At 37.0% G+C, this 16,968-nt stretch overlaps 2 protein-coding genes across 2 annotated transcripts in view; one reads left to right on the top strand and one right to left on the bottom strand.

Moving 5' to 3' along the window:
* LOC134649606 (ATP-dependent (S)-NAD(P)H-hydrate dehydratase) overlaps positions 1–16,968 on the top strand; it is a 395,537-nt gene that overhangs the window by 57,255 nt on the left and 321,314 nt on the right. The gene's annotated exons all lie outside the window — the stretch shown is intronic.
* LOC134649885 (uncharacterized) lies at positions 13,241–14,247 on the bottom strand. The gene is made up of 2 exons (XM_063504718.1): positions 13,714–14,247; positions 13,241–13,280 (listed from the first exon to the last, which is right to left on the bottom strand). The coding sequence occupies exons 1-2, from the start codon at positions 14,119–14,121 to the stop codon at positions 13,248–13,250; spliced, it is 441 nt and encodes a 146-aa protein (XP_063360788.1). The 5' UTR covers positions 14,122–14,247; the 3' UTR covers positions 13,241–13,247.

Below are 16,968 nucleotides of genomic sequence, written 5' to 3'. Positions count from 1 at the left end.
TTATTACAGTTATATTACTACTTTATAAAAAAAAACTTATGAGTATTAAGAAATTTATATCTATATTACCATTTAGGTTGCTGAAACAAAAATATAATGAACAGATACACTTTATAACGCAGTGCAATTAGGGTTTGCAATCCGGATCCGGAATGTATGAAATTATCCGGATCTGGATCCGGATCCGCGGATCTTCCCATACATTTCGGATCCGTCGTGCAAACCCTAAGTGCAATTACAAGGATTAATCGTATGAAAACAATGTGAAGTACGTACGCTACGTACCAACGGCCCGTCACGCGGCGCGGCGGTGGCGTCGTTACCCGAAAGTGAAAATTTATCCGGCGATATCAAAAGCGCTTTTATCTCGCGAGATGACGTAACATTATCGCAATATCCGTGCGTCGTCGACTGTCCCGTGCCCTGAGAATATCAAGAAGATATATTTTCACGGAACAATGCCTCCCCGGTATCTCAATTTTCATTTCCCCTCGGCGGGACATCCGGTGTGATTTGTAGCGCGAGATAATATACAAAACGGAGGCTTCGCGGCCCGCCTGAACGGAGTCAGCGGAAAATCTAGCCCTCTATCTTTATCTCGAATACTTTAACCGGTTATATTTTCTTTATCGAATATTGCGGCGATCCGCGCCAGCTTTTGTATAAATGGCCATACTCGTAGTTATAGGGAAGGCGGTCTTGTTGAGGCTATTTACGCCGAAACATCAGTGCCTGCGTATATTCGTTTATCGTGCCTCGGGCTACAGACAGCGAATAAACAACAACTATGTACTTGAAATTGTATGGATATAAGCGTATTATGTTTCATGTTGTGTTACGTAGGAATTCGCCTTTGTTTAGCAATGCAACGGTATTCAGTATTTTGCTTTAAATCCTTCCACAACAAGAGGAGGCAAGAAAATAGCTGTACAAGTAGCTAAACCAATTTGAAATAGAGTTTTGTATCAGAATTCAGTAGGTACGCCACACCATACGTCAAAGCGAGTGAAAAATCTAGTCTGTTCATTATTTATTATGAAAAACCCTGAATTGCAATGGTGCTGATATTGAATGTGCATACAATACCCATATATATATAAATGTCAAAAACAAACACTGGTTTCAACCTACACCACAATCCCTAGAGGGTACCGGCCTCCCCTACTGGCGACGCAAGAAACTCGGCAGTTTACAAGAGAAGAAAAAGTGAATTGAAAACTCCAATACCAAGATACTCTGACAATCCATTTCTGCCGATATTGCGTTATTGAAAATGTTTAAAGCCACGCATGGTTTAAAGCTTTGCCATTTTGTATCATAAACCAACTTGTTGAATTTCAGCATCTTTCATCTTACTCCAGAAAAGTTGTTTTTAAATTCATATTTACACATGTATATTACACGGGAGCCAACTGAAACGACTCGTAAAACGTCTACAAAGGTAGTTCTGTCAAGCCATAAACACAGCAATAAAGTTTAGTAGCCACTTATGGGTGCGCTCCAACCCTCATACTCTGTCGACTTTCCCCTACAAGGCTATTGTCTTTTTCTTCTCTAATTTATCGGTAGTTCATCCGACAAAATAACGCAATAAAAACTACAACTCAGTTAGGCCGACACAAATTAAAAAGGGTGGGCCGATTGAGTCTACTAAGCCTGCCTAAAAACCTGTCAAACGGCGAAATTATTTCCTTTCATAGGAATTTAATTACTGGAACAATCAAATTTCAATCGCACTGAGAAAAAACACTACTTTTTCAGAATAATAAAATAATTTACTTTTCCCTGAACAACATTTCTGTTGTAGTGACGGGTGAAATGACTTTGTAATTGAGTACGAAACGCTATCCTCGTTTTCTTAGTTTATTTTCTTAGAAGTTGTATCAATTTTGTCAGAAAAAGTTAGGTCAAGCGGTATATTGGAATTAGGCAAGTCGGTAAAAGTGTAGCAGACCGAGCTTGCGTGATTCATTCGACTCTACGTAAGAATATAGGTGACTAACGAAATAAACAAGAATAGTACAGGATAATCCGGCCAATTTCCTTACTCAATCTCCTACCAAGCAATAAAAGTATTGGTTAATGGGCCAGCCATCTATATTGGATTGATAGTAGGTACCACAAATTCAATCACATTACACCCAGTCCATGTTGAAATTGAAGTCATTTTTCCGATTAAATATTTTCTGCAACTGGATTCTGTCGAGTTAAGATCAATCTTTGATCTAAAAATAGGTTCGAAAATCTAAATTAATATTGCTGTGTGAAGAATGAAGTCATTAGATTGAAGGTGTTTGTTTTGTTTATACTTTGATAACGATATCTCGTATCAACAAATAAAATCAGATTGAATTTCAATTACTTATAGATCAGGACAAACTAAATGCAGGCTGAAGTAAGTTGCAAAGAGCAACCCGTAAATACTTTTAGGCATTTGTAAGAATTTAATTGGCACACAAACTAGACTAAGTGAAACTAGTTAAGTGAGACATAAGTCTGGCAGTGTATATTCCCTTTACTTGGCGAGTTGAATGCTCGAGGTTATTAACTATACAAGCAGTGTAACTGAAGCAAGTGAACGTTTTACTAATACATATTAGTCTCCCGAAGGCGACCCGACGACTTACCGAGTTTACCGAAACAGCATTGTTAAACAGCAAATGTGCGTCCGGTTCTAGCGAATACGTCACGAGTGCGCACGCATGATTGTAAACTCGTGCAAGGCTTGCATATTTAAAGCGCGAACTCTACACCAAACCAAATATGCTGGCGAATACCTTAAGATTCAGGGTAAGTAGGTACCTTGAAATAAGTTAAAGCCTAATTTTATTTTATCATTTACCTAGTCACAAAAGAATAAAACACGAATAAAATCGATTCGGTCCTCGTACGACTTGCTTGCGATCGCTAAGCGATCTTAATACCACTTCTGACCCTTCGTCGCAGTGACAATTAACGTTTGGCATCTGTATTGCTCCGTCTATTTACAACGAACTTAGACTTTCCGCGGACCTTTTAAACTTTGCCTTTGCACGACCTTAATAATGTTTCTGCTTTATTGACCATTCTCAGTGGACGTATGGGCAGTCAACATACCAAAGAAAGGTCAGGACAAGACAGTAAAAATAATGCAGTCTTATGTCTTATTTAACCAAACGTCCATATTTTAATTATATTTATTTATAACTGTTTTTTTGGTGTAACCTGTCCGCTTTTCTAAGATTAAGTACGCCATAGTAAATCTATGAATATTGAATGAAATCGGGCACGTCATACAAACATTACAAACAGGAATGTCAGAGCTGTTATAATCTGATAAAACATTCTCCAACGGAAAAAAAGTAGTAATCTGAGCAGTCTAAGAAAATACGTTTGATCTAGGGCTACTTTATTACATATTAATTTATATATTTATTTATTTAAGTATAGCCTTGCATGGCGCATGTTCAAGAAAATTAACATGCCCCACATCCACGTCGCAATCTCATGAGTGAGTTGAGTTCAGTCAAATAGTATTTTCAGTCTCAGAAGAATTTTTATCTGGTTTTTAAATTGTCAAATTTATATTCCTTTTTTCAAAAACCATCCGTTTTTTTAATTTAAATTAACCTTTTACATGATGTTTTTCTCTAAGTTTTAGGGGTATTCTGACAAAAGAAAATTTGTCAATAGAATTATAATATGTAGGTTGACTAGGTTGCCGTTTTCGAGATATATGACCCCTGTTGCAATAAGGTTAACAAGTTAGTTATACCTATGATAACTATGATAAGGCTTAAGTGCTCCTACATTTAGCACAAACATTTTAATATGTTATGCGCTCTTTAACCTCCTTAAGAGGCTAAGTGGCTTTTAATTAGCAGTCATGTAGAAATTCTCGGGAATGAAAATTAACTACTTACCTCATTTAATTGTGGTATTAGCTAATTAAAGCTAAGGAAGAAAAATGTAGATCAGTTGCAATAGTATCTGAAATATTTGCAAAACAAACTTTGTTATTGGGTTAACGTACATACTTAGGTAGACTACCTACCTAGTCTACCTAGATAATAATATCATGATAGATAATATCTACCTAGATATGAGGTACCTACCATAATATTTAGGTATAATTCTAAAAATACCGAGTTATTAAATTAAACATATTTTTGGTGTTTTCTAGGTACTTACATTTAATTTTACAATAGTTAAGCTAAGCCTAAAGGCTAAGTAAATGTTTTTTGTATCATAGAGCTTAGCAAGAGTCGCTTCTAAGTGGAGCATAGGCAAAGAAAATCATACTGTATTTTTGAAGTGAAAACTTCTTTAGCGGCGCTTGTGCACTTTTTGAGGTGGGGAAAAAATGTTAAACTCGCGACAGATCACGTGACCGTAAGACCGTAAGACTGTGACCTGATCGAAAAACTTACAATGTCATTGAGTTTTTCTTTATTGATTTAAATGCCATCTAGTGAGTTTCCATCTAACTGGTATTAATATAACTCGAGTACTAACAGTGATGTGCTTAGGGGTTTCAAGTAATGCGACGAAATAACGCTAGATGGCGTTAATGCTGCAGACATTTTGCAATAGTGATTGAGTTTTCAGTTCTGCCAGCACTCCCGGACTGCAACCCGTTGTTTTTTATTTCTTAAGCTAGTATTATAACCTCAAAAAGAGGGATGAGTATAGTTTTTTATTCTACTGTTACTGACAAAATTGGTCTACCAGACTTTATTTTATAGTAACGTCAAAACCTTGTTTTATGACTTTTTGGGCCAGATTTTTTCTTTTTTTGAATCTCTGCGAAGACCTATTTAAATAGCTAGTAGGTAGATTTATTGCCTTCCGGCTCTACTAAAAACTAGTTTTTGCAGCAGAAATAAAAACGTCCTAAGGAAGCGAGGTCGCGAGGACAGCACAATACACTCAGCTAAGAAGTGGCCTTTTTCCCATGAGGTCAAGCACTAAATCAATTAGTATGGCACAAGCCCGCAGACGTCTGACGTGGCAAATTCAATTTATATTCAGATCTCTCTGAAATAGAATTGAAACTTGGATTGCGGCAGGTGGAGGTGGACAAATGCGGCAGGATTACCCGTAATAGAAACCAGACTGGCGTGTCTCGGGGGAATGCTGCACAATACCTGTGCAGCGTTATGTTTGAAACAAGGGAAAAGAGGCAACAACATGAGTTTTAATTAATGTTACAAAGTTCATCTTTTTTAGGGTTCCGTAGCCAAATGGCAAAAAAACGGAACCCTTATAGATTCGTCATGTCTGTCTGTCTGTCCGTCTGTCTGTCCGTCCGTATGTCACAGCCACTTTTCTCCGAAACTATAAGAAATATACTGTTGAAACTTGGTAAGTAGATGTATTCTGTGAACCGCATTAAGATTTTCACACAAAAATAGAAAAAAAACAATAAATTTTTGGGGTTCCCCATACTTCGAAGTGAAACTCAAAAAATTTTTTTTCATCAAACCCATACGTGTGAGGTATCTATGGATAGGTCTTCAAAAATGATATTGAGGTTTCTAATATCATTTTTTTCTAAACTGAATAGTTTGCGCGAGAGACACTTCCAAAGTGGTAAAATGTGTCCCCCCCCCCCTGTAACTTCTAAAATAAGAGAATGATAAAACTAAAAAAAATATATGATGTACATTACCATGTAAACTTCCACCGAAAATTAGTTTGAACGAGATCTAGTAAGTAGTTTTTTTTTATACGTCATAAATCGCCTAAATACGGAACCCTTCATGGGCGAGTCCGACTCGCACTTGGCCGCTTTTTTTAGAACACAGTTATACTAAACATGTTACATATGTTGCACACAATGTACAAAAACTGAGAGGTGATACAAACAAACAGACCTGGGGCCTATTGTATAACATTTTACAACTCATAATACAAGCGGACGCCTCTTTTCATTCCCTTTTATTAGAAAGAGACTTCCGCTTGTATTATGAGTTGTAAAATGTTATGCAATAGGCCCCTTGAGGTTAATTAACATACATCGGGGTTTTCGGTGCGGGAATGATTTCGTGTATTTATAACTTTGTTTATTGTAAAATAATTACCAAACTATGAATTAAACGTAGGTAGTAAGGTCCAAAATGTGCTTAGAAATGTTAAATTAGTATCGTTTTTTACAGATTTTACCTGTTATTTGGCTAGTGTAAAACATTCTCGCACCGAAAACCCCGATGTATGTTAATTAAACACAATATTAATTAATAGTATAAAAAGTTAGGCAAGAACAACGTAGTAAGTAGTTTAAGAATACATAACTAGGCATACAATCAAGGAACAATGAAAACGAATGAATCTTTTTACTGTTTACGTGATTGTAATTTTAACAGGTATGATTAGAATTATAGTTTACGTTTTTTTAGTACAATATAAGCCTGCCTTCATCGACGTTGTTTTTAACAATTTCTAGGTATTACTAATTACTTGACTTACAGAGTGAGTTTTTGCTTTTGTTTATTTTATGTTTGTAACGGCACCGGTCGGAATCAGACTACGCCCGCTTTATTGCAGCAGTATTGCTGGTGTACTCAAATCCGAATGGTACATTTAGGTATGTCTATTTTTTTGCTTGGGTCGTGCCCTGTAGTGAAAGGGCGTTTTTTTTGTTGTCCCCTACACTTTTTTTTTCAAATTTGGGATTTTTTATGTTATTTCTACTCAGAATCACGAGCTCTTTCTATCCTAATAGGAGAAAAAAAGTGTCCTAAGGTTTTTATTTCCATTCCGTCACCATTTTTCATAGACTTTGTATGGCGGTCGCGTAATGGAAAGATCGAAAAATGTATGGGTTTTGGGACACTTTTTTCTCCTATTAGGATAGAAAGAGCTCGTGATTCTGAGTAGAAATAACATAAAAAATCACAAATTTGAAAAATAAGTGTAGGGGACAACAAAAAAAAAAACGCCCGAAAACGGTTCGCTGAATTTTGACGAAGGTATAAAGTTTTAACAAATTCTGTCAATTGTGAAAATAATATAAGTAACAAGAAATTTAAATAATATCCAATTTATTTGCAAATTCTACAAAATATAGAATGTTTAAGTAAAAGTTAAACATACCCAGCACTTGCGCATAATAAGTTTCGAAGTTCAGTACTTGAATTACGATACTACTCAAGCTAGGCTGATAGCGCCCCGTCTCGTATCGAAGATAATTACTCAAATTACACCAGACAGTTGAGATGGGTGCTAGAATTAGGATTATCGTTTCTTACTACACATATAACAACCAGTGAATATAGCGCTTTACTTAAGTAAATAGGTGGTGTAAATGATGATAGGGATTCGAAGACCATCAGTCATTATAAGTAATTGAATAGCTCCATCAAAATATGCAAGTGCATATTTATATTTATATAGCAGATGAAGCATACAACTAAGTAGTTGTATGCTTCATCTGCTAATTGTATGCAATATATATAATTCAATCTGTCTACGTCCTATTGTTGGTCATAGGCCTCCTCACATGCAATACACACAACTTTAAAAAATACTTACAATAATAGGCAAGTATACATGGGATTCGTATACCAAAACTATGGCCATCGACTACGACACCCAAAAGGATAGGTTTATTTTACCAGTCTATGTGGAAGTGTGGGTGATTAGACATAATCTCAGTAAATTGAGATCTAAAAACGAATCTCAAATGTATTAGGAACTATGACTTAAATTCTACACTAAAACTAGGTGGAAATTTTAGAAATATAGCCGTAATTTTGATTCTAGCGAGAAGAGATCGTATCTGATCTGCTTTTCCTATTAGAATATGTCTTTTTGTATTCGGAACAGAATTCCCACAGCTCTTCTAGTCCCGTAAATATTCGGTTTGCTTATAAAACGCAGGCGAGCGTTTGTCGCCGGCGTACCAGTAAACGCCTGATCTGGAACCGTATGTAGAGATTATACCTAGTGGTTAAGCCAGTACACTCCTGCCGCATATAGAGCTTGCTATCGGACACCCCACAGTTTGAATGTCAGATTTTCCAAGCCGTACTATGTCAGTGTGACAAACGCTAGTCAGTTATTGAAAAATATTCTGCAACCGGGCTACACACGTGGCAATCTAGCAGGGTGACAGAGACGATCGAAGATCTCGGGAGCTGGAAAAGTTTTGGACTCTTGCCTCCCGAGGCAACTGTGCTAAGCTATGCACATTGCGATTAAAGGCGCGATGATGTCGGTAAGTATCAGCCGGCTTAGCCAAGCTCGCTATCGCATGACAATCGCTATCGCTTCGACAATGAAACGCTTTGTGTCTATCACTCTTCCATATTGGTGCGACAGTGACAGTTGCGTTTCGATCGCTACGCGGCCTGAGCCGACTTCAAAGTAAGCGTTCACCTTCGCTCGGGAAGCATAGGAGAACAGGCAGTCTCTGCGGTACCTACGTCCAACATCAGGTACACGGTACGACACGACGGCCGTTACTCCCACCGCAGCACTTTCTAACTTTTTGCAATTTCCTTAGGAAACCATCTGTGAGAATGGTAATATCTTAGCATGTGTTAGGCTTTTATATTTTTTAGCAGGTTGCATTAGGTTTTCACATCAAATAATCAATTTAAAATTCATCACGATGTTTGAAGTTTGAGTCTCTCATTGGCCACGTCGGGATATAACTTAAATTCATTACATGGTTCCATTTTTATCGCTTGTCACTATCCCCGTCACTTTCGCAGTTACATACTTGTTAGAACGTGACAGGCATGGTGACAAATATTAGCCCTTCAGGTCCGCGAATTTATCCGTTTAAATCGTTTTATTTCAAAAGTTTAAAGCTCCTCAGTATCAGCCAATACATAAATTTAATGTAAAAAAACATTGAAATAATTAGATTAGATTTAATATTTTTGTGAAAAAATTATAGTGACATACGCTTACGCGTCCTTTAAGAATAGCCGTGCCACAATTTAATAATAACATAACTACTTAATAATAATACAATTATTATGGATTATCATTTATATGCAATTAATGCATTTTCAGAAACTCACTAGCGTAAGTTTGGCTTGGGTCCGATGATAGAAAACAAAGTCTCGGGTACCTTGGCCCGGACTCGGACCGTTTTAGCGTGAGCCATCCTTTAAGCTATAAAATATAAAATGATATTCCGCAAATAAGTTTCAAGACAGTAGCATAATAAGTACATGAACAACATTAGTGGCTACCAGTAAATAACCAGTGGATCCACTAGTTGGTAATACATCGCTATAATCCCGGCTACAAGCGGATTACCACGTCCTAAAAGATTACCCGCGCCGCGATGCGATAATGCCCTCCTAATTAAATAGTTATTTAGATGCATATTACTCTGCTCGTTTTATTACTATCATAGGTATTTTATTAGGTATTTAATTTTACTAAAACTCTTACTTATTAATATTCGTTTGAAAAAGTTTAAGGTTAGAGTAGACCGAGGTGAAATTGATCAATGTAAAAAATGAAAAAATCTGTTGTAATTTAAAATATTGCCTATGGCTTGGCAGGGTAGGAGGAGAGCCGGTAGCAACTTGAGTGCGTGCATATTAATGCAATATTTCAAATATCAACGGATTTTTCACCTTGATCTGATCTAAAATGAAATGAATATATGGGGGTTGGGTTGCAATTAAGTACGAGGACGTGTATACTAAGAGAGGAAGAGGGTGTGGGGCATTATGACCGATGAAGTCGCGGCTAGAGGCTAGTATATAATTACGTCGTTAGTGCATTATAATCATCCACGAAAGGTACCTTTTGTTTGAAAACTAAGTATACAAATTGTGAAGGAAAGCACATTAGCGTTGCAATTAGGTGTAAAGTCTCTCTGTACGGTGTGCCACAGATAAGATTTATAACAGATAAACCACTCTACAACAAGACTTCATTGAGAGTCAAACTTGCGACTTGGAGATGCTGCACGCTGTAGCTCTACCAACAGAGCAACCTAGACTTACCTGTATATGGAAAAGAAATCCACCATATTCTTCATTAAAAAAAAATTGTCAGGTGCTTAGCAACATGTACCGTAAGAACTTACTTAAACGAGTAACGACATAGGCCTCTCAAAATGTATAGAGAGTCATCTATAAGACTTTAGATCAGGTCGATTCTAAGTTTAAAATTTCTCCTCTCATTTACTCAAAGGTTAACTGGAAGAGATCCCTCAAAGGGATAAGTTCGCCTTTGTACTTCTTACTAATTGTATGTTATTTTTAATATGTCTTTTTGTACAATAAAGAGTTTACTACTACTACTACTACTACTGAAATCTGAACATGATTTGTTTTTGTTATCATAAGGTAAACGTACTGGTGCTCGACGCGGTACCAGTACATGTCATCTTGAAACTTAAGTCATTGTCAATAGCGGTGACAGCAGGGTGTCATCTATTGGACATTATTTAGCATGTCGACCACTAGTACGATTGACTTTGGCACGAATCACAGTGCATTTTGGCATTGCACACCAACACGTGTAGTTTTAGCACCAACAAGCGCGAGCGATCGTATCATATCAAACCATAACAGAATTTTAATCCGAATACTGCTTCTGGTTTTGCAATACTGAATATCTGCTGTCATGGTTTAATCTAATCTGTGATAATGGATGTTAGTGGAGATGAACGCTATGCGAGGTGGGAAGAGGTTCTCGCCTGAGAAGTTTTAGCGATACTATTCCAGTTGCTTGCTAAACGAACGCTCTATCGAACCAGTGGATCACCTCTCCAGCCGCGAGGTCCTGCAGCCTCGTCCGACGTGTCGGATGACAAGAAATATTAATTCCTCGCTGTACGGCTACTCGGACTATAAGGAATTTTCTATTCCACTTAGCTCAACTATTGAAGCTAGAGAAACTCCAAAATTCCAAAATGTAACTTAGTTCGACTGTCGAATCACTAGGGATTGTCAATGTCATCTTCATCTATTTTGATTAACCTTCTAATCTCAAAGTACAGTCCCATCCGGAAGAAAGTATTTTTTCTTAAACTTATCATGCATGTAGCTTATGTAGGTAAGAAAATAAATAGAGCTGGAACAACTTGTCAAGTAGATTTTTCAATTCCATCTTTGTGTCCCATTTTGCACTTTTTTATTGATTTTAGCAAAACGATTGAAGTTACAACCAAGTTAGCCATGTTTTCTTACCTTCTTAAGTCTACATGGCGATCACAGAACACCGCCGCTTTGCCTAACAAGGAAAGGAGCACGGTGCAGCGCGGTGGGAGTAGGAAAGGTGCGGGCATGGTGGGAGGTTTTGTAACCTGTACGCCATATTTACGTCAAACAGACATAAGTGCCGTGCACATACCTTGACCGGCCTTAATTGTAAAGGATCTTGAGAACCAACAGATATATTGATCTACTCAGTTTAACTCTTCGTCACTCGGTAATGAGAATACGTTGCTAGCTTATAGGAACTTCGTCAAGCTACAAGTTCATTTAATGTAATGTAGGTATCAACTGCGACGCGGGACAGAGTTGTTCTAATAGGTTAATGCAATGTTGCTTCTGTTTAGTACTATACTTAATGCAGTAAGTTCAGCTCCATAATGTGGACGTTTGCGATCTCTCTGTAGGTATCAATAATTTGCTTAATGTCATTGATGAATTGACTTAACCCTCTCGTAAGTAGTGTGTACCCTATCGTAATAGTTTAATTATATTTTGTAATAGGAACCCGTGCCTAATAGGTACCCGTACGAGTAGGTATAACAGGTAGGTATTCAATCAAAGCCAAATATAATATGAACGGGCCAACGTAATCATGTTAATGGCATAACTACCTACATTCGTATAATATAGTTTGCTGGTTAATTTTGCCTAATGGACAATAATTAATTTGTATCTGAACTTGTTTACTTTGATACAATATATCATCATTACGTTTACTGAATTAAAATGGTTCAGGCGGAGTATGTCACTTTCTTAGGACGTCACATTCTGAGTTTGTCACTTTCTGAGATCGTCACATTCTGAGTTCGTCACTTTCTGACTTTGTCACTTTCTGAGATCGTCACTTTCTGAGTACGACACTTTCTGAGGACGTCACTTTCTGAGTACGTCACTTTCTGAGAACGCCACTTTCTGAGGACGTCACTTTCTGAGTTCGTCACTTTCTGAGTTCGTCACTTTTTTAGCATAGGTACGATTTAACAGTATAATATACCTGCACGAAAGATGTATACTGCCAGCAACCAGATTAGCTGTTCGACATACGGTCGCTTTTATATCCTACATACCAACACCAATCTTTGTTTGCCTTACGCCTGACTGGTAGAGAATTCCATTTGGCAAAACGTCCTGTGTGTCGTGCAATAAAGTGAAAATAGAGAAATAAATAATAATAAAAAACAATCTAATTATGTTTCAATCAGAGTATTTAATTCAGAATAAGTACTTAGAAACTACAAGCACCAAAACATTGGTTGGACTGTAGCAAAGGGGGGGCTGGGACTGTGTTTTGACAAAGTGGTGTCATTATGACACTATTTTTAAATGATTGTAATGTGTATATCACGTCAAAATAAGCATCTTTTATTGGAAAAACTTTTCTCTAAAATAAAAAATGGCCGAGTTAGACGCCTCCAAAGATTGATATTTTTAAAGGGAGCTGGGACTTGTGGTGTGGTGTCATTATGACATATATTTTAAATGATTTTAATGTATAGAACACATCGAAATAAGCAACTTTTACTTGGAAAACTTTTTACTAAAACTGAAAATGGCGGAGATAGAGCTTAAGGCAGGCCAGGCTTTTAAGGCAGGTCGGAGTAGGTACGACGACGAGCGAAGCGAGGAGGAGTGTTAGGTAGAACTGCGACCATACAGCGCGCGAGCCGAGCGAGCGAAGCGAGCGTGCCGCGGCAGCGGCCGGCGAAGCGCCAGAACCGACGTTTTTATAATAATACAATTTTACAAGTCCCAGCTCCCTTTAAAAACATCAATCTTTGGTCGCGTCTAACTCGTAGATCGAGGTGGGAAGGAGCATTGAAACTTAAACTTTTAAATATTTCTTTATTTATTCATTAAATATTTTTTATATATTAATAAAACGAATTAGTTCCATTTATATTAAAACTGAAGCTATTTGACTGTAAACATGATATCGGTTAAGCAACACATACTCGTACATAACCGCAGTAGTATTTGTTCCAACATTATATAGTAGCTAAAAGCGGACCCCAGACTCCCAGGCATAAAACCGGGACAACGCAAGGAAGATGATGATTTCCAAATACTGACTGCTTTTCAAGTCTGCAGTATTTTATCCTTGTTTGATTTCTGAAAAAAATTTTTTATTGTATTACAATAAATGCAACTTTTTTAAATAGACACTAAATTTTTTTCCGGTTGTATTAATTCTTCAAATACAATATTCTTATTAAGTACTATTAAGAGTCCGTTCAATCTAAGTTTGTACTGACATGGCAGTAACAATGTACAGAAAAGTACGAACTATAATTTCAGTTCAATTTGAACAATATTTCATTTCGTAGAACTTTACTAGCCTTCATAGTTATAGTAACTCTTTAAAGACTTACCCCCTAATTCACAAACGTCTGCTAAGTTAATCGGCTGATGATTGTCGTTTGTCCCTCTCTATGGCATAACGATAGATAGGGACAAACGCCGATCATCAACTGATTAAGTTAGCAGCTGTTTATGAATAACGCCATTGAAGTTTATTTAAATTGCCACCTGCATATAATATTACCTGTATCACGCTCTGCTTGCAGCAATCCGGGCAAAGCCAATCTCCGAATGGCGGGATTGTGATCCCCACACACGAGAAATGGTACCATTGCAACGCGCATTGTGGCCCGTCGCACCCAATCATAGGCGACGCGATATTCCTCCCGCAGTAACAGAACTCGGTCTCGCGCTCCGAGTAATACTGCGAGTCTTCTGACGACACTGATTCATCATCATCATCATCAATAGGCAGGACGTTGCATTGGTGATCGGCGTACACCCAACGCTTGAGGCCGCAGCTGCACCAAACGCTCTCAGTACCATGCCGCCAGTATAGGTGCTCCAAAAGTTGCTTGTAGCCTTGGTAACATACTTGGCATTTAACGCATGGGTATATAGATGACAATAAAGTGGTTGCGTTCGTACTCATAGCGAATAAATGGGACTGTGCTGGGAAAACACTGAGTTTGTTTCAATATTTATTATCTATAGGTTAATACTTCGCACCTGATCACTATTTTGCTTGTTTTTGACACACTATTAAGCGAGAAGTTCACGTATTTTTCATGTAACGCGAAATTCACGTTGCGCTCGTAGTATTTGGGTTTTGATTTCGAGGAAAACACTAAATTCGTCTACAATATTTATTGGTAACTTGACTGGGCACTCATTTGTTCGTGTTTAATGGAATACTGATATGATTTTGAGCTTACGGTGGAAAGTCATCGGTATTTAAGTATGAGATCATTTTGACAATAATAAACTCATTTAAGTGGGGGTGATCATTAAAATTTTGTATTTTAATCTCATTAGTTAATGCTTCGAGTAAGAGTACATATTTATTTATGAGCGTTAATGAGCTTTTATTAAATTACTGTAATATTTAACGTCATAATACTCATAATAATATGAGTGTGGCTGCCACACTGCGTGAGGAGCCCACTTTGATTGAAGGTTCCTGTGGGGCACCACACCACATTTCACGTTCCTACATTTCACGCACACTGCTCTCTAAATCGACCGGAGATTTAATGTAGAACAAAAAATTAAGGAGAAAATGTATTTGCTCATTAAGTAGTACCCTATTACAGACAGGTATGTAGGCTACTTATACCTAGTTTCTTCAATGTAAGTCTATGTACTTAACGTAAATATGTAATGTTGTAGATTTCGTATTTAGTACTAACAGGTCCTACGGGACAGTTTTCTCATTAAGGATCGTTGTTATTGGTTTGATATTCGGTAAGTACTGATCAAGGTTATTATATCCCGGGGGTATTACCTTCCAGCGCCATCAATTGATGATATAATTTAATTTAGTTCCACATTACATCGAATTTCAGCAGTTAGAAAGATTTTAATTTTAATGGTCCCGTCAAAAATTTTATACACTGTTTATATATCTGATGGCGACTGTACAATGTATGAATGATTGATGAATAAATGTAAAAACAACAACCCGTTGGTCGATGTATGTATCTCTAATTTTGAATAGAATTGTTGTAAACACTAAAATCACTACCTAACTGACTTTCGCAATAGTCTAGCGGCAATTCATTCATTACGTGGGTAGAGTTTGTTCGGTTTGATTGCGTCACTTTCGTCACTTATAACAAAAAATATGTAACACTCATGTGTGAACAAAGATACCGATAGCAAACCACGAAGTGAATTGGCAGCATAAAAAAGGTATAAACAAAATATACGTATCGTTCTTGGGGATTAAGCAAACCCATTGCCATTTGGCGCCGCGCTCAGCACAGAATATTGTTTAATTTTCCCAAAACCTGCAAAGTTAAAGCACCACTTAGTCTACTTTTTATCTCGCTCCGGAGGGAAAAGATAAAACCACGAGCTCGCAGCGGAAGTCGGAAAACGCTTACTTAATGAAACATATCCAGAGAGAACTTCATATTTTTGTTTGGTCTGTTTCTGTAAGGTTTCTGTAGGTATTATGTTGTAGTTTCCGAGTAAAGAGTATTTACAGAACCAACCAATGAATACGTCCAGATAATCCTTTTTGTCGCCATTAAAATCATTCAGAATCGCCGTATCGCTTTTCAGGAAATATTACAAAAGTTTTGTGATGAACACACAAAACGGGTTTCCATATTAACTGTGTAGTTACCTACGTTTTACACTGACATAAGGTACATATTATTTACAGCGCACATACAACCAGAATAATATCTTTTTTGGCTTCTTTCAGTAACGATACAGTCTTAACGAATAAAGAGTAGGTATAAGTATCTGTGACTAATAAAAAATAAGGCTAGTTATTTGGAAATATAGGCGGGTCAGCACAGTTCATAATGTATGAGAGCTCTACATGAATTCTCACACTAGAGATTTTTTGAGATGTGATAACCTATGTTGCAAATACTATATTTAAAAAAAAATCTCCACAAAATATGTCACATGGTTTTAATAAATCCAAACTATTATTAAAATAGAAAAAATATATCAAAACATGAATCCGACACTCGAGATTTTTTAATATGCAGTTCTCAAACATATACTCATTATGTATTTATATTTTCTCCCAGCTTGACACCAAAACCAGCTCCCAATAATTTTCTTTATTAAAAATATTTTTTTATATAAAAATAACAACTATGTGTACATAACAATTACATGTTAATTAAGCTCTGTATATTTACTATATCCTACAAAAAAATCTCTCACGTAAATTAATCCATTTAATTACTATTAACCATTTTTGTTTTGAAAATGTTTTCGTTGCTTCGAGAAAATGGACAGTGGGTTTGTTTTTCACTTTCTCAAATCTCTTTCTCATGTTAGTGTAACAACAAAAAATCTCCCACGTATATGTAATATTGTATGGAATAAAACCATTATTAAATCATCCAAGCTATTTAAATTACCCTAAATGGCGGGTACTGATTCACTGTAGATAACGTTTTATCGACTTCCATATCTCCGTCTCACTTCAATGTTCGCGGCAGACGATTGTTCCGCTTCAACAGCCGAGAGTTCGCGATCCGGTCGACCGTTAATTCTCCCATGACTATCTTACCCAGTTTCATCGGTATGCGTTGCGCGCTTACTTAACACACCTCAGGCCAAGCTCCTATAAAACGCGCAATGCATGCATGCATTGCGGTATCTCCTACGTCACATATGTCAGCTATGAGGCTATGACATGGCTATGACAGACTGTGGCAGTTAGTTCCAAACAAGTATACAGACTTGTCTACCCACCATAAAGTTTAGCGTAAAGAGAATATATCACTCCTTAGTGAAAAACCATACGGTT

This window comes from Cydia amplana, chromosome 7 (assembly GCF_948474715.1).
Source record: "Cydia amplana chromosome 7, ilCydAmpl1.1, whole genome shotgun sequence".
Classification (NCBI taxonomy): Eukaryota; Metazoa; Arthropoda; class Insecta; order Lepidoptera; family Tortricidae; genus Cydia; species Cydia amplana.
Note: the sequence above shows the minus strand (reverse complement) of the source record. Positions and strands in the feature narration are given on the sequence as shown.